The sequence below is a fragment of the Mesocricetus auratus genome, unplaced genomic scaffold (assembly GCF_017639785.1).
Source record: "Mesocricetus auratus isolate SY011 unplaced genomic scaffold, BCM_Maur_2.0 Super-Scaffold_100018, whole genome shotgun sequence".
In the NCBI taxonomy this organism is placed as follows: Eukaryota; Metazoa; Chordata; class Mammalia; order Rodentia; family Cricetidae; genus Mesocricetus; species Mesocricetus auratus.
The window spans coordinates 38,097,567-38,116,545 of record NW_024429199.1 but is presented as its reverse complement, the minus strand read 5'-3'; the positions used below and the strand labels follow the sequence as shown (position 1 = coordinate 38,116,545).

Genomic DNA, 18,979 nt, shown 5'->3' with positions numbered 1-18,979 from the left:
GCTGGGATCACAGGTGACATGATTGCTGGTTGTACCTTGGAGTCCCAGGAACAGCTGTAACTTTGACCTCATGAGTTGGTGTTACAATTGTGTCTGTTTCCATGCTAATCGCTCATCTGGAGAGAAGAACTCAGTCTCTAAGACAACACTAAGAGGATCCCAGCAAATAGCACTGGGAAAACCCTTAGCCAAAGGGAGATACTTAGAAATGCCTTCAAAAACCCAGAGACAGCTGACCTCAACATGGGGGGAGCCCATGGACCCCAGTCTGACAGCTGGGGAACCAGCACAGGGCTGAATCAGATATATATAGGACCAAAGCCTAGAGAATAGTGCCACCCATTTCTAGTGTGGGTTTTCCAATCTCAATTAACCTAATCAACACAGTCTCTCATGAAATTGCCTAGAGGCTACACTGTCCGACAAGGTGGCCCCAGAGGCTGGTCTAATAGGGGAGTCCAGATCCTCAGAAGTAGACAAAAGCACAGCAACTACAGCCTGCTTCTTAACTCCTCTGCCTACCATGTTAGGCTCTGCTCTCTGCACTACCTGAACGTAGCATAATGAATATATATATATGTATATACATACATATATATATATGTCTGTCTGTCTATCTGTCTGAGGGTCATGTGCCTTGCATGAATGAGGCCATAGAATCAATCTGCAGAACTGTGGAAAAAACAAGGAAGAAAAGGAAAGATGGGGGAGGAGAGGGAAGGGGATGATAGGGGAGAAGAAAATAAAAGAGGGGAGGGGAGAGGAGAGGAGAAGGGGAAGGGGAAGGGGAAGAGGAAGAAAAAATATTTCAGTTTACTCTGTGAAGTAAGACACTACCAGGATTGGGGCCTAAATTGCAGAAACTCTGGTCTCAACCTCTCTTGTTGGGGAACTTTCCCAACTGGAACTACAGAACATCAGAGACTTTCCACCTCAAGGGGAGCTCAAGAAAGGGCTAGACACCAGGAAGTATGGGGAATGTTAAAGGTAAGTCTTTAAAGCACTTGCCTGGCATACACAAGGTCCTGGGGTCACTCCCCAGAACTGCCAAAAATAGCAGTAAATTACAATAATAAAATGTTCCAAGTATGGCACACGCCTTTAACCCCAGTGCCTGGGAGGTGGAGGCAGGTTGATCTCTGTGAGTTTGAGCCTTGCCTGTTCTACATAGCCTAATCTCAACTAGCTTCACAGTGAGACCTTATCTCAAAATAAGTGCCTAATAATAATTCATATTTCCTATGAGAGCTGTGGCCTAGATAAGAAATTACTGGAAGGTTTCTTCCAACATGGTATGTGGTGTTAGATAGCTTTAGTTTCCTTAGTAATCTATTTCTAATCATATTTCACTTCCAGGAACATTCTGCCTGCCTCTTCTCTTCAAATACTCCCATATTTATTTTAATGTCTAGATAAAAGTAAGTTGCAAGGATAGAGAAGCAAAAATAACTTGTGTACCGGATGCACACTGAGTCCTGCATGGATGTGACAGTGTTGCTCTCTGTATCTGTGGCTTCCATATACATGGATCCAACCGACAACAGGTAAAAAACATGCAGAAAGGAAATTAAGTGCATAAATTCTTGCTAAATAATAGTTCATGTGCTATTTTGACTACATTAAGCATTAGAATAATTTAGAGATAATCTAAAACCTATGAGACAATATGTATACTAAACTATAGTATTTTACATAATGACTTGAACATCCACAGATTTTTTGCTATCCATGAGGCATCCTGGATTGGAGCCCCCACAGATATCAAGAGATTATTAACTATAACTTAAAACTAAAAATATGTGTAAGATACAGCCTTAAGTAGTTTTCCTATTTCACAGATAATTTTAAAGGAAAGCAGAGATTCAAAAAGTAAAGTTGCATTCCTGGGAGTCAAATGATTCTGGAGCCAGACCCAAAGTCCCAGCAATAGCAGAGTAGTGGTGGCGCACGCCTTTAATCTCAGCACTTAGGAGGCAGAGGAAGGTGGGTCTCTGTGAGTTCAAAGCCAACCTGGTCTACAAAGTGAGTTCCAGGACAGCCAAGGCTACATAAAGAAACCTTGTCTGGAAAAAAAAAAAGAAACAAACAAAGAAAAAAATCTGATAAAAGCAACTCAAGAGGAAAGGTTTCTTTTTCCCACTCACAGTTTAAGGGTGTGGTCCATCATGCTGGGGAAGCCAGCAGAGTAGAAGCATGAAGCAACTGGCCAACTGCATACACAATGTGCTCAGCTAGCTCTCTCCTGTTTACAGTCCAGGGCCCAAGCCTAGGGAATAGAGCCACCCATCTCTCCTTCTTCCAATCCAGGGCCCAAGCCTAGGGAATAGAGCCACCCATCTCTCCTTCTTACAGTCCAGGGCCCAAGCCTAGGGAATAGAGCCACCCATCTCTCCTTCTTACAGTCCAGGGCCCAAGCCTAGGGAATAGAGCCACCCATCTCTCCTTCTTACAGTCCAGGGCCCAAGCCTAGGGAATAGAGCCACCCATCTCTCCTTCTTATAGTCCAGGACCCAAGCCTAGGGAATAGAGCCACCCATCTCTCCTTCTTCCAATCCAGGACCCAAGCCTAGGGAATAGAGCCACCCATCTCTCCTTCTTACAGTCCAGGGCCCAAGCCTAGGGAATAGTGACACCCATCTCTCCTTCTTACAGTCCAGGACCCAAGCCTAGAGAATAGTGCCACCTATTTCTAGTGTGGGTTTTCCAATCTCAATTAACCTAATCAACACAGTCTCTCATGAAATTGCCTAGAGGCTACACAGTCCGTCAAGGTGGCCCCAGAGGTTGGTCTAATAGGGGAGTCCAGATCCTCAGAAGTAGACAAAAGCACAGCAACTACAGCCTGCTTCTTAACTCCTCTGCCTACCATGTTAGGCTCTGCTCTCTGTACTACCTGAACGTAGCATAATGAAAAAAATAATACAGAAGGGTCATAATTAAAAACCTAGGCATGCCTGGGTCCAAAACCAGTACCAGCCCCTAGTTTCTTCACCCTAATCAAGAATATATGAAGTGTTAAATGAAAGAGGCTGTTTAAATTGTAATGTCTATATTTAACATCTAGGTTCTAGGAAAGGTGTTTATGGCTTGAATGGGCAAAGTGACTGCTTTTAACCAAGTTGGATTTTTTTTTGTAAGATAACAAAGATAAAAAGTAGCAAACTTTGACAGTTTTTGAAACACACTGCTACATCTGTGCTACAGCTGAGGGATACATGTGCTTAGCAGGCATGCTATCTTTACTTCCCTCCCCAGTACCCAAACACACAGAATACCGCTGGAGGTTCCCAGATGATATATTCACCACACATGATAAATCACCTGGATTTTTTTCCCTTGGAGACAGGGTCCTAACATGTAGACCAGACTGGCCACTAACTCACAGAGATTCCCCTGTCTCTGCCTCCGGAATGCTGAAAATAAAAGTGTGCCACCACACTTGGCTTTTAATAGAGTCTTTAGGCAAAGCGATAAAGTCAGATTTTTGTAGACACAGCACCCCATCTGTGCGGCTCCTTCAGTCTGTTCCGTACATCTGGAGTTTCCAAATAAAATGAAGTTTCCTGCTTCAAAACCCGAGCTCTGCAAAGCAGTTGGAGGCTTTCTGAGGCCGTTAACATGTCAGTAAAAGCACTGGGCAGGGATTTTCATGGTAAATCATCAGAGTAACAGTTCCATGAATGAGCATTTGATTAAAGCCCTCATGTTTTTATTGCCCATATTTTCATTTTACAATTTTTATGAGGCTGGCGGGATCCTGGAGCCAAAGTACATGAGTTTCCAGAGTCATTCCCAAGTAAAGACACTTATATAAGACGGGGAACTGGGTTCTGTTTTCCTGTCTCAGTTAGTAGTATGACACGCTTTCTTACTCATTTCCTGCTAATGTCCAGAGACACTTTGTGAAAGTTAATATTCACTAAGGAAATTGCATGGCGGTCTATTATCGCACTTCACTAATCAATAGTCCCCACCAACACACTTATACATAGAACGATGCTCTGGCTGCCATGCAAAGGGAATGATTGATAGAACCAGAGCTCTGTGGAGATGTGGGTTCGGGTCCCAGCCTTGCCACATAATAACTGTACGGACTAGAACAAACCATACAATCTCACTGAGCAAACAGCACTGTCACTGTGGTATGGTAAATGTATAGGAAGTATGCGTGCCTGCAGGATAAAGTATGGCCCCTAAGCACCACTCCTTGACAAGTAGAACCTCAGTTCTCTGGGGAACTGAGAGGCTTATTGAGCTGGTAACCTGAAAGTTTCCAGTAAGCCTAGGATATTGCCTTGGTGCGGAAAGTCAGGAAGCGTTGAACAAGCACAAGGGCCGTCTCAAAGGACATTCAGATGCACAGGCTCAGAGAACTGGGAACACCATGAAAAAAAACTGACTGCTAGACAATAAAGATTAATGTGCAAGAATGAAAAAGAAGCCATTTTTATAGAATTGTAGCAGCTGAACACTCATGCGTTCATAGCTTTGTTCTGAATTACGGATCTTTTAAGAAAAACAAGAGAGCAAGTGAGAGAGGGAGAGGGAAAGGGGAGGGAGAGCTTGCTGGCAGCTGATCTAGGAGGAATTAGAAATGTACAAATTACCACTTTGCCACCTCTGAGGGGACAAGTTAATCAAGGCAAGATGTGATGGATGCTAACATCCGGAAAAATGCGATAAGAATACAGCTTCATGGTAGACCAGTTGCCTAACATGCATGAGGCCCTAGGTTCAATTGCCAGTACAAAAAGCAAGAATTAGCTGGGCGTTGATGGCGCATGCCTTTAATCCCAGCACCCGGGAGGCAGACGCAGGTGGATCTCTGTGAGTTAGAGGCCAGCCTGGTGTACAGAGCGAGTTCCAGGACAGCCTCCAAAACAATACGAGAAACCCTGTCTTGAAAAACCAAAAAAAAAAAAAATTGACCTCATAATTGTTACCCCACAGATATCTCAGGCAACTGGAAAAGGAAAAAAAATCTATTCTTACACAAAAGAGATTAGAGTCAGGTGTAGTGGCATATGCCTATAACCCTAGCCTTTGGAAAGCTAAGGCAGTACAATTGCTATACATTTGAGGCCAACTCGATTAGCAAATGCTAGACCAATACCTATCTGTCTGCTTGTCTACCCATCTATCGAGCCATCTATCTCTCTCCCTTCCTACCTCCCTCCTTGCCTTCTCCCTCTTTCTCTTCCTCTTTCCTTCCCTCCACCTTGTCCCCTGCTCTTCCCTCTCCCTCTGCCAAGTGAGGCACAGGAAAAAAAAAAAAACCTACATTGATAAGCATAGAAGAGGACCTCGGCAGAACTCAGCCATGCCAGCAACTGACCTTGCATTTCCAGCTTACTGTTGTTTAAGCCACACACTCTAGATTTTTTAAGTCTCATTTTCCTATAGTCTTCTGTAGTACGGGGAATCCAACCCGAGACCTGGCGCAGTTAGACTCACATGTTCTCCCTGTACTGGGTCCCCAGCCGAGCCCGTGACATTTTGTTCTAGCAGCACAAGCTGTTCAAGACAAGAAGTTGATGACAATGACAGTCTTTGCTTTCCTCCAGCACTGGAGTGCCGGGGGAGGAAAGCCAATGGTAAGAGGATTTGTTCATGAAGATAACGGGAAATAATTAGAAATTACCATCATGGTCACCTACAATAACAAGATGGCTACGAGACTCACTGCCTTCCTCAAGAATGCCTGGGCAGAGCATCCGGTGCTGGTGGTGTCTTTCTCAGTCTGGGGCCTCCCTATAATTATGCCTGTACTCAGCCCCTACACCAAGTATGCCAGCATGATCAATAAGACCATACCCTACAACTACCCAGTACCTGTTCGAGATAATGGGAACATGCCCAATGTGCCCAGCCACACCCAGGACCCTCAGGCCAAAGCCTGGAACGGCTGAAGAACCTGTGAATACTCCTGATGGAATACCTCCCTGTTGCTCCCCCAATAAAAATGTGAAAATCAAAAAGAAAAAAGAAAAAAAGAAGAAATTACCATTACTGTGGAATAACTAAAAGCCATCATTACTTCAGATCACTGTCAGACCCAGGGATGTTGTCACAGATAAGGAAGATGTAAAGAAGATACCCCTTCACACACCAACTCCACGTCATTCTTCTCAACCTGGAGACCAATGGGCCTTCCTCCCTCATGGAGCCTGTCTGGGACACCCAGTCACTACCTAGCCACAAAATCCCAGTCTGTGACTTTCCTTAGCTGGCTGAACTGGCTTACTTTACCTTTTGAAAGTGAATGGTTATTATTAATCCAATAATGAGTTATTTCATCACATAACTTAGAACATAATTAAAAGATTACACAGTGCTAAACATACAGTATTTATTTTCACACTCAAACAAGTTCTGATTAGTTGGAGAAGATCAAGTTATTCATTGCATAAATAAAAGTTTATAATCATGAGCCATTTCCTTTGGTTGACACCTCTCAGAATTACTGTATCCGTATACTTGGATCCATCAAGTCTTCTAGGATTTTGTTTTATATGACAGATGACACATGAAAAATTATATAGGATTGTTGTGGATTCAATGGGAAATGCCCCTCATAGGCTGGTGTGTTTGAACACCACCAGTTGGTGGTGCTGTTGGGAGGTTCTGGAACCTGTAGGAGGAAGAGCCCTTCTGGAGGAAGTGTGCCACTGGGGGTGGGATTTGAGGTTTTACCCTACTTCCTGTTTCTCTCTTTCTGCTTCCTGTGTGTGGATGAAGTATGATCAGTCCTCTTCCTGACCATTGGGTGGCCTCTCACTCCTGTTACCATGCTTTCTCTGCCATCATGGGGCATATCCCCTCTGGAACTGTAAGCCAAAATGAAGCCTTTCTCCCCAGAATTGCTTTGTTAGAGCATTCTATCACAGCAAAGAGAAGCAACTGATGGCAATTCTTCAGAAAGAACTTACTGAAAACAGTGTGTGGTGCACTGTCCTTTTACTAAAAATAAACATACATATGTGATACACAGAAGGCATATCTTTTATGTATATTATACATATACATGTAGAATGAATAGTTCCAGAAGGATATATATTTTTAAATGTGTGGGGTTTTGTGTGTGTGTGGTGTGTGTGTGTGTGTGTGTGTGTGTGTGTGTATGTGTCTTTTAAGGTTAGGATGACTCAGATTATTTGTGCATAAACAAGAGAATTTACATCTGGATCCCCAATATCTGTGCAAGAAGCCAAGTGTGGAGGGGGAAGGGGCGGGAGAGGGAGAAAGGGGGAGAAGGAGAGAAAGGGGAAGAAGGAGAGAAAGGGGGAGAAGGAGAGAAAGGGGGAGAAGGAGAGAAAGGGGGAGAAGGAGAGAACACACCACCGTAATCCCAAAGGTGAAGGCAGGAATCTGAGAGCCTTCTGGCCACCTAGTTTGGCCAGTTTGTGAGCTCCTGTTTCAGTGGAAACCCTGTTTCAAAAAGTAAGGGGCGAGATGAAACAAGACATCCATTGTTAACCCCATCATCAACCTCTGCCCCCACCTGTGCATACACAGGCACACACACAATTAATTAAGTAAAAAGGAATTGTAAGAAGTTTCCCCAGACGATAAGTGGCTACCTAGGAAGAGGGAGGAGAGGGAGGAATCATCGTTTAATATCTTTTGTACAATTAGAAGTTTGCACCTTTTAAACTTATTACATACTTGCTCAAAATGTAAGACTTGAATATGAAAAACATCGTCATTATCTAATCAAAGTAAACCATCCTGTCTACAAATGCCTTAAAGCACTTTATATTTCTTTTTCGCAGCTAGAAATAGGTGGCTAGTATGTATGAAAAGTACATGTTAAATATCAAACGTCCTAGTGGGATCACTTATCCCCCACATGCAGAGAACAGCCCATAGTTTCAGGGTATTCATGGGCATCTGCTCCTCCGTTTCCGCTCTGCGAGCCCGGCACAGGAGCACCTCCAGCACACTGAACCTGGGAGCCCGGCACAGGAGCACCTCCAGCACACTGAACCTGGGAGCCCGGCACAGGAGCACCTCCAGCACACTGTACCTGCGAGCCCGGCACAGGAGCACCTCCAGCACACAGGAGCACCTCCAGCACACTGTACCTGGGAGCCCGGCACAGGATCACCTCCAGCACACTGTACCTGGGAGCCCCGCACAGGAGCACCGCCAGCACACTGTACCTGGGAGCCCCGCACAGGAGCACCTCCAGCACACTGGAGCACCTCCAGCACACTGTACCTGCGAACCTGCGAGCCCGGCCCAGGAGCATCTCCAGCACACTGGAGCACCTCCAGCACACTGTACCTGACTCAGCTTGTCTTTCTCCACGGCCCAGGAGGCAGCTCTTCTCTGCTCCCGGCTGACTTCTGCCGCCAGCCTCGAGATCGTTTCTCTGTTAGCTTTTGCTTCCATCTCATGGACATTTATAGTCTCTTCAAGAGTCACGATTTGTCCTTTCAGGAATGTGTTTTCCTTACACAGCTCTCTAAGCTGAAGAGAAAGAAATTACAGCTGTGCTAAAAAAGGGGGGGACAATTCCACCCACTTTTCCAAGCAACTCACAATGTATACAAAACAATGAAAACAACAGATACAGTCACATTTTCAAAGGCAGCCTCTAAATGCCACTATTTGCAGACCCAGCAGTCAAAGGAGGCCACAAGGCAAGGATGATGGGAGGTGAGTGAGCTTTGCCTTAGTGAGCATGCCTGAGGTGAGATGATAGGTTAAGGGGACGGCAGGGGCCACTGACCAAGAGAGCTGCCTTCAGCCTGCATCCAATTGCACCTACTGTGTGCAAGGTGCTGGCATCGCAGAGAAAACCGAGCAGTTGTATTCATGAATACTTTCTAAGTAATTGTAAGCATCCTACGAAGCGTGCTAAAAATGGTTGCCATGGGGGTTGGCATTCACAGGGCTTTTTGCTTTCCCTGCTGTGTATTAAGAAAAGTTCCCTGGAAGCGTTTGTAAGCCTCCCTAGCCATATAGATAAGCTCACCTGTTAGGGCCACGACAATGCCTGTAACAGGACTTGAAACCCCGGATAGCATGGCCAACACTTGTGCTTTGACCACCGATGGAAGTGACCCATCTCTCAGTCCCTGCACTGGGTACCATTTCACAACTCAGCTCTGTTCCTCGCTCTTGAACTCTTCCTCACGTTCCCAAGTTCACTTCCCAACATCGGTCTATATCACAGCTCTGAGGTAGTGCCCCAGCCTGCCTGAGCCAGCCTCCCATACCTCTGGCATCCTTCATTCCCTAGCCCTGCATCACAAGGTGATTTACCTCACAGAACACTGCACCAGATAGGGTGACAATACAGTGTTTCACCTTGGCACCATCTCTACCCCATAACAATGAAAGAAGGGTGTTTCCCCAAGGGTGTAAAATTAGTCTTGTGTCGTTCACGGCCACATCCCCAGAGCAGTGCCCAGCATGTAATATACATCCAGTGAACACTGGTGAAATGGAAATCAAAGAAATTATTAAAAGATATGCATAGTACCCAAGAGAAGAGGAATGAGGCAAGATCCTCTGAACAGTTGAGCAAGCATCTGTAATTAATAGTAATTCTTTGAGGGACTTGTGACTGCAGGACAGGAAAACTCTGCCTACACGCCCCTGTGCATATCGTGCCTTTAACCTGCATGCAAATACCTTTAAAATCAAATCTTCATCAGATGCTTCCTCTTGCTTCTTGTCTAGACTCAAGCAGTCACAAAGCTCAGTTCGAAATTCCTCATGTCTCCGGAGATTCTCTAAGCCTTGTTTCTTAGACTCCTCATTTTCCTTCATGCAGTTTCTATCAGTAAAATAATAAATCAATCAAGATTTAACGCTATAGCAGACAACATTCATCAAACCAAATCAGAACTAAAGCTCTCCATGGGGAGTAACTACCACTTTCAATATGTAATAGTGCCCCAGTACCAATGATTGGCAGCTAACCCCTGCCAGGAAATGAGAAATGCCAACGCAACTTCAGCACACCTACAGTCTGTAGAAGATAAAAATCTTCATGGTATCTGGACAGAAGAGTCTTTGACTCCTCTTTCCAACTGATCTGCAGGCATGAAGGCAAGCACTAGTTCATATACACAGACCCTCTGCCATGTGTATGGTCACAATTCACAAGCCCTGAGGCTTCTCCTGGGGCCTCCAAGGGGAGGAGAATGGCGCTGTATTAATGCTAGAAGCCCAAGTTTCATTTTTTTTTTAGACAATATGTGGTGATCTGTATGGTTCATAGCCAAGTATAACTGATAGACACATATACATATACACACATACATACATACATACATACATACATACATACATACATACAAAGATAATATCTGAAGCAGGGGATACTCCACATGTGGAGAAAAAATATTCAAGCACCAGCGAAGAGCAACATGAGCATCCACACAGAGAGAATCTTTAGCATATTAGCAATGTATGGAGATGACGAGTCAATGAAATGCCAGGTATTTGGTCTCCAACAGGTTTGTTGAAATAGCACAGTGCATCCCTGGTGCTTTAAATGTTCAGAAATATCATCAAAAGAACAGGCATACTCTTAAGGCAAATTAGAATCATCTCGGTAATTTGGTATCATTTTTCAGTATTCTAGACAATAATCATGATTATTGCTTTCTTTTTCCCACGTTAAGTGTTTACTGCAAAATTTTTGACTCTATTCAAAGATTAACAAAGCACGTAATTGCATATCATATTTCCATTTAGGAAAGTGTATTAATAAATGACTAGTGTTGGTCTGTCTATAGTTTCTGCACATGTGAAAAGCACCAATGCCTGCCATGGCTCTGACAGATCTGCCTATGTGACCCCCACACATTGGCCACAAGACTTCAACATCACGGCTCTACCGCAAAGGTCACTAAACTATGTCCATATCTATTTGCTTCTTAACTGAGCCAACAAAGTTCCAAGAGTCTATGCTAAGAGAAAGAATCACATAAATGTAAAAATATAAGTGCAGGTGTCCTGTTCAGGTTGTTTTATAGTAAACTTTTTAATGAAACCAATCTAAGTATTTATAGGAAATGACCAAGAAACTAGTTTTGAGCAAGTGAAGCTTTTTAAGATTTATTTATTTATATTTTATGTGCATGAGTGTTTGCCTACTTATATGTGTGTGTGTGCACTACATGTGTTCCTGGTGCCTATCAAGGTCAGAAGTGGGCACTGGATCCTCCGGAACTGAAGTTATAAACAGAAAATTTTGAGCTGCCACATGGATGCTGAGAACCAACCACCTTCCCTGAAAGAGTTAGAAGTGTTCCTAACTGCTGAGCCATCTCTCTGGCTCCCCATTAAGCAAATTTAGAAATGAAATATAAAATACAATCAAGATGATGAACTAGTCCTGAGTTCAATTCCCTGAAACCACATTGTGGCTCACAACCATCTGCGGTGAGATATGGTACCTTCAGGTGTGCAGGCATACATGCGGGCAAAACACTGCATATATAATAAAACAAATAAACCTTTTTTAAAAAATGATGAACTTTTTAAAACACCAACAATGTGTTAGTCAGTAGAAGTACTATATTGCACAGTGAAATTTGGGCAAAATCATCTAAATGTCTATTCAAAAATATTAATAAGATTTCCTATAAGCAAAGGTTTTGAGTAATTTTAATTTCTTCTTGAGAATATCTGCATTGAAAGGGTGTTTTTACAGTAAGTATATAATATTTGTATTACACATTTATCTAGTAGATAATTAATGAGCATAACTGTGCACTGGATCCTATCAAGGGTGTGAAAGATGCAGATGTAAGAAAAATAGAAAAAAATCCTTGCCCCATGGAGCTTATGTTCTAGTTGGAAAGACTGATCAAAATATTAATCCATGTAAAATAAATGGTATTGTTAAATAAAGATTGAAGGAAAATAAGCAAACAGAAAAGGGAGTAAGAAGTTTTTAGACATAGCATTCATGGAAGGATTCAATGCACAGGTCCTTCCAAGTGAGTGCCTAGATCAAACATAGCCATGCCATCTGGGGAAGAACTCTGAAGACAAGCGGATGAGCAGTTGCAAAAGGCCGGAGGTAGGATCATGTCTTCCAATTCAAAAAGCAGCAAAGAAGCCAGTGGTCTAGAACTGAAAAACTAAGGCAGAGAAGGGTACCATCAGCAGGTTAGTGTGAGTTCTTTTGGTTGTAAAAATACAGGTCTTTACCCTAAGTAAGAAGAGAAGTCACTGGAGAACTCTTAGCTGAGGACTGACATGGTCTAATGTATACTTTAACAGGATCCTTCTGGCTGGGGCTGCACACCAACAGAAAAGAGAAAGTCATTTTTGAACTGGATGTTTCTGTGCCCCGTATGTTGAATTACTCAGCCTCAATTGAGATAGCATGTATACCTGAGGCTTCCAGGAGATAATTCTTAAGTCATGGATATGAATCCCTATGAATAAGATTAGTATATTTGGGAAGGAGACAAGAAAGACTCTATCTCTCTTTCTTTCTCTACCATAGGAGAAAAAGAGAGAGAGAAATTCATCTTCAAACAGGAAGTAAGCCCTTACCTCAATCTTGAACTTCCCAGTGTTCAGAACTATGAGTAATAAATTTCTGTTGGTTAAGGCACCTGATCTATTATACTGTAATATCACACTAAATTACTCAAAGAATAAACCGGTACAAGGAGTGGAGTCCTGGGGTAGTACATACTTGCTACAATAAGTCCAGGTAACAAATGTGAAATAGTTAATACTTAGTTTTATTAATTTTAAGATAGTTGTAAACCATGGGTGATACCAAGATGTTTTACCTGATGGCTAGAAGAATGAAATTATCACCAAATCAACAAGTACAGAAAGATGGTGGGAACCTCAGATCCCAGTTTCAAACACATAAAACTGAAATGTCTGCAGGGCATCTACATGAAGATGCCCAGGTTTGTGTGCCTTGTTTTGAAAGGAAATTCAAGCTAGACACCTGCATCTAGATCATTCTTAGAAGACAGGGGATTGAATAACTTAGAAATAAGAAGAAAGGTACCTCAATATTTGGAAGCCAAGAAGAGGAGAAAAAACACAAAAAGAGAAAAGTAGGATATAAACTAGTTGTGTGTAATGTTCTGGAAGCCAAGAGAAAAAGGTGGTTCACAGACCAGTTGTAACTGATGCTGCAGAGGCCAGCCAACGGGAACCATGCCTGGGATCATACCAAGGAATTTCAGCGGAGCAAATAAAAGAGAAAAGAGATAAACTGGAGACACGGATTCACAAAAATATTTAAGAAGCCCTGTAATCCAAGCTCTCGGGAGGAAAGGGAAGGAGGATTGTAAACTTGACACCAGCCCGGGCTACACAGGGAGAGCAAACAAACAAAAGAGAAGTTTGATGATAGGTGGAGGAGAACAGGGGATGGGAGTGCTGGTTCATTTTTATAAGATGGAATACAGTGACATTTAAAGCTGGTGTGGAACAGCGTGACTGTAATCCTAGCACTCAGGAGGCAGAGACAGAACAATCTTAACTTCAATGCTACATAGCAACACCAGGTCCCCAAAATGTATTACTGTAAGACCAACGCTTGAGAGATAAGAGGTAGGCAGATCTCTGTGAGTTTGAGGCTAGCCTGGTCTACAGTTCCAGGATAGCCAGGACTACATCAAGAGGCTCTTGTCTTAAAAAAAAAGTCATATATAGAATTTTAAAATATATTTTAGAAGCAAGTATTTCCCAATTTTGACTGAACGAAGTGTGAAAACCTGAGTTTCGTGAATTCTCTGTATAAAAATGCCAATAAAACCTAATTGGGGATATCTGGCTTCCTCACATTTTTCTAACTATCTTCTAAATACACTCCTGTGAGCTTCCCTGGTACTCCATAGTTAAGTTTCTACTTAAGGGAAATCTCACACTACACATGTAATAAGCTTTGGCAACTCTCACCAACAGCTGCTAAGCATGCATAACACAGTGCTGTTTGTTGAAATACTTGACAACATTTGAACTTGAGCAAAGTCTCTAAGACTACAGAGATATCTGAGGTCTGTAACTGTTTTTTTCAGTTTGAGTTTCAAGGAAAAATAATGTACAACATTCAAAGTTCACTGATGAAGCAGACAGATCTGAAGCTAGTACAGCCACTAACAAACGGGGAAACATTTCCAACTTTCTTACTGCAATTTCTCATCCAATTCCAGGGCTTTCCTAGTTACTTCCTGGTTCTCCTTCATCATGGTGTGAGCAGAGGTCTCCGCTCTGATTTTAGAAGCGGAAAGCGCTGCCGATTCCTCTTGGAGCTCCTGCACTCTGCCCCTCAGAGAGACGAGGAGAGATGATTTTCTGGCACTGCTTTCTTTGTAGCTCTCCACTTCAGCCTTCAGCTCTTGGTAGCAAACTTCCTTAGAGAGAAGCTTGGAGCGGAGGTCTCGAAGCTAATGTGAAGAGACAGGGGTGAGGGGAAGAGACAGAGGGATTTAACATGTGCCACTGGAGGTACCTACCAAAAGAGCCAAAGTTGTCATTTAAAATGTTGCCTTTCATTCATGACCTAGTCCAATTTCACTTGCTCTTTCTTGAATTTGGATCTGTGTTAGCAAATTGAAAATTATGGCTGGATAAATTCCTAATAGTCATAGACTATCTGTTTAAGAAATCAGTTGAACATTGTAGTGATAGCCTCATGGAAGAGTAATTAATTGCATCGTGTGTGAGAGACAGAGACCATGAATTCAATGACCAGCACACAGGCAAATAATAATAATAATAATAGTAATTGAGTAATGTCTTAAGTTGATTTCATACTATTTAGGAAACATTTGTGTCGGATACTACAAAAAGCAATAACATCTTTCACAGTGGGACCCATTTACTCTATCAGTACTGCTGCATTTAGTGCTGATTTACAATGATTTGGGGAACCTCCACACCACACTGTGATTTCACAGCCACAACTGTTTCTCAAGTAAATCCAGATGTTGAGGATATCACTGTAATTCTCCCATTTGCCTTCTAGACCACAATTGTAGGTGGTAAAGAAAAAGAATACTCAGATTCCTGGGGGGAAATACGGCAACAAAGAGAAATTATACAAAGGGAACTTCTGGACTTCCATGAGTTCTGAAGCATCAAAATGCTGGAGGATGCTTGCATCCCACTGACCGAGAATGTCCAGTCTCTTCTGTGGGACCATCTTCACACACATGTGGTTCTTAGGAACTGGGAATGCGCATGCATGCAGAGTAACACACATATTTACAAGTTCATCTCTCATTTGGTCCCTGGCACCCTCACTGACACTGCTAGTTACCCCCCAGGCCAGTCTAGACCCCTCTCAGCCACTGCACTGAGAGCCCAGAGAAGCTCTGAAACTCTGCTATACTAGTCGATCTTAGAATTTGCCCAGACAACCAGAACACCTTCTAAGAGCTCTGGAATGCAAGCAATCCATATTAAAGGAAGACATTCTGAAGGAGGCTTCAAGCTCCCCAAGGTCTGTGCAACTTTTTTTGTTTGTTTGTTTGGTTGGTTGATTGGTTTTTCCAGACAGGGTTTCTCTGTGGCTTTGGAGGCTGTCCTGGAACTAGCTCTTGTAGACCAGGCTGGTCTCGAACTCACAGAGATCTGCCTGCCTCTGCCTCCCCAAGTGCTGAGATTAAATGCAACTTTAACCCAAAATCCTCAGGTGTCCCCAGGTTATGCAGACTTCACTTAAATCTGAAAGCCAGCATGGAGTTGGAAGTGCTAAGCACACAAGAAAGTAAGTCTAAGCTTTGTCAATAGGTCAAAATCCCTTGCTTACTATCCTGTTTCTAATCCTCAGCCACCCATTTCATTGTATAAAAGGCTAAAAGGATGTCCTTCTGAGTCATGAAATGTGTACCGTGTCTCACCTCAGACTGAGCACATTCAAATTTGACCAAAGTCGCTGCAAGTTCACTTTGAACATTTTCAGCCACATTCCGGTAGTGGTTCAGCTGTTCCCGGGTGACTGGGAATTCCATGGGATGATTGGCAGTTTCCTGGTGGAGTTTCCCCAAAAGACAAAGCATTAAAAGAAGTGTTAAACAGTCTGTTATTAGAGGTTGGACAAAGATATCTCACGTGGAAGTTTCCTTTGTATATCAAACGTAAAGAAAATGCTAACGGTACTGTGTCTTGTTCTCAAAGTTGAAAAGGAAGCGAGAGGCAGCCCAAGAAATAATGATGCACACACTCCTGAGGCCATGGAAGAGAGAAGGCATTTAAGGATTGGTCTTTGGAGCTGGGTACCACAGCCAACACCTATAATCCTAACACTCAAGAAGCTGAGGCAGGAGGATTGAGAGTGTAAGGCCAACCTGTACAACATAGAAAACCCTATGTCTTACAAAAAAAATAGATCTTCTATTAATCTGAGAAAATGATATGGCTGCTCAGTAGTAGAGCCCATGAGTGATGCCTTGGATTGGCTCCCCAATGAAAGAAAGGAGGGAAGGAAAGAAGGAAGGAAGGGAGCGGGGAGGAGGAGGGTGGACAGCCAGGCATGGTAGCACTTGGGAGTTGAAGGCAACAGGATCAGGACTTTAAGGTTAACATTGACCACTTAGCAGATTGAAGGCCAGCCTGGGCTACATGAGATCCTATCTCAAAAAGCCCAAATCAAAACAAGAAGAGGAAGTAGGAAGAAGAGGAGGAGGAGAAGAGAAGGAGAAGAAGAAAGAGGAGGAGAAGGAGGAGGAGGAGACTACTCAACCGCCAACCACTGGTGCTTAACACATTTGTGCACACACAAGTCATCAAGCAGCCCTGAAGTGGACAACAGACATTGCCATGACCTGTGTATGGCAAGGCACAAGATGACAAACAAAACTTCCAGGACACTTAGTGACAACCTGTGTTTGCAGTCACAACACAACCAAGGTGGCTAAACACTCCTGGGGAGAGAGCAGAAGAGGCTGAGTGAAGCTCTTAGGGCAGGGTCACATACTACCAGCCTCATTCAGGATGCAGAAGGCCCCTGACCCTCGCCACTACAGCAGCTCTTCCCACACGAGGCCATGAGAGACTGACGTGTACTCGGGAGAGGTTTCAACCTTAGTGTGCATGACGAACCATTTAATAAAAATTTTATTAGGAAAATAACTTCTCCAACGGCTGTGATCTCTTTCTACAACAAAACATAGTTCACTTAGGATGTGATGTAATTATCTCACTTAAGAAGTGCTGTAATTATCCCATTGTTTTATAACTTCTTCTACTAAAAATGCAATGTATCCTCTGACTGCAATATTAAGAGCCATAGGAAGCTGTTCATCTTAGCAGGTCCTCGTCTAAAGCAGATCTGTACCAAAGTATTAACATCTTGATGTGTTCATGGGTGAACAACGATGTGTTTTACTTAAAACAGGACTATGGCTGCCGAGCGTTGGTGGCGCACGCCTTTAATCCCAGCACTTGGGAGGCAGAGGCAGGCAGATCTCTGTGAGTTCGAGGCCAGGCTGGACCGACAGCCTCCAAAACAGAGAAACCCTGTCTCGTAAAAACCAAAGGAAAAAAAAAAACAGGACTATGGGTGCAAAGTACTCCATGAAGAGAACTTGCCAAGCATGGACAAAACCTTGGTGTCAATCTCCTTACTACCAAAGCAAACAAACACCGTCTGACCCAACAGCTCAACTCTCCAGCTATTTCCCCTTAAAAACCATTCATGCATGTGCAGACACATGCATAAAGATTATTGTTATTCTGTGATCTATAATAGTAACAAAAGGGAGAGAGGTTATTAAAGCCATGTAAACTCCTATTCACATAACATTTATTAAACAAAGGCCTTCCTGAACTGTAGAATGCCCCCCCAAAAATGGGAAATAGACATATCTATACATGGGAGCATTATATTGTCTCCAAGAGACATCACTGAACAAAAACAAGAATGTGTAGAGCCACAACCTGATGCTTTTGTTCATAACCCAAAAGGAAAAGGAAAAAATACTACTATGTGTATTTCCTGGAAATACATCTAAGACAAATCAAGGTGAACAAAATGTAGATGCCTCACAGTAATAATGACCTCCAGGAGGGACTCCAGTATTGAACATGGAGAGAGAGTCCCATATTTACATCATTTGTATAATTAAATGTAAGTTTTTAAATGTTGGCAAGAAATGCTATGGTTCTTTCCATCTTCCCTTATTTTCCAGGGCCTTCACAAGGACTGTGTATGCATGTCCTCTGGGTTAAGGTTTTTTATTGAAAATATATTTTTCTCACATAATATATCCTGGTTACGGTTCTCTTCCCTCTATTTCTCTCACTCTCCCCACACACACCTCTCCTCCCACCTGGATTCACTCCCTTTCTGTCTCTCATTATCTTCTAAGGGATAGCAAAGTAAAATATAATAAGATAAAACAAAAACTGACACACTAGAGTTGGACAAGACGAGCAGAAGGAAAAGAGCCCAAGAGAAGGCATAAGAATTGAAGACCCACTAGTTCACACACTCGGAATTCCTATAAAAACACTAGACAGAAGCCATAATATACACCCAAAGGGCCAGGTGTTGGTAGTGCACACCTTTAATTCCAGCACTCGGGAGGCAGAGGCAGGAGGAATCTCTATGAGTTCGAGGCCAGCCTGGTCTACAGAGCAAGTTCCAGGACAGCCTCCAAAACAACACAGAGAAACCCTGTCTCAAAAAACAAATATATACATACATACATACACACACACACACACACACACACACACACACACACACACACATATATATATATATATATATATATGTCCTTTGGACCTGATGCAGACCTGTGCAGGCCCTATGCATGCTGGCTCAGCCTCTGTGAGTTCATATGAGCTTTGATCACACTGGTCTAGAGGATCTTGCTTTCATGGTGTCCTCCATGCCCTGTTAAGTACTTTTTTGAAGGGACAAGCACAGCTGAAACACACTAACCCTGCTATGCAGCCCGTCTATGAAGACTACGATGACAAAGAGGTGACTGTGACAGCACAGACTAGAGCACAGGTGAGAGCTGAT

At 43.0% G+C, this 18,979-nt stretch overlaps 2 protein-coding genes across 5 annotated transcripts in view; one reads left to right on the top strand and one right to left on the bottom strand.

Moving 5' to 3' along the window:
• The window catches only part of Ccdc170 (coiled-coil domain containing 170), a 74,643-nt gene that overhangs the window by 40,107 nt on the left and 15,557 nt on the right, over positions 1 to 18,979 (bottom strand). For all 4 annotated transcript variants that reach the window (XM_013126764.3, XM_013126769.3, XM_013126770.3 and 1 more), the window contains exons 2-5: positions 15,849 to 15,977; positions 14,134 to 14,390; positions 9,643 to 9,787; positions 8,287 to 8,472 (exon numbers count right to left, since the gene is read on the bottom strand). In XM_013126764.3, coding sequence (XP_012982218.1) covers positions 8,287 to 8,472; positions 9,643 to 9,787; positions 14,134 to 14,390; positions 15,849 to 15,977 — 717 coding nt within the window. The remainder of the gene's footprint in view (positions 1 to 8,286; positions 8,473 to 9,642; positions 9,788 to 14,133; positions 14,391 to 15,848; positions 15,978 to 18,979) is intronic.
• Positions 5,667 to 5,909, top strand: LOC101825287 (NADH dehydrogenase [ubiquinone] 1 alpha subcomplex subunit 3-like). Its single transcript, XM_040728185.1, has one exon. It carries the CDS (start codon positions 5,667 to 5,669, stop codon positions 5,907 to 5,909), a length of 243 nt encoding a protein of 80 aa, XP_040584119.1.

What these genes read in the sequence shown, in the direction of transcription:
- LOC101825287 (XM_040728185.1), top strand. Translation starts at nt 5,667, where the DNA reads ATGGCTACGAGACTCACTGCCTTCCTCAAGAATGCCTGGGCAGAGCAT.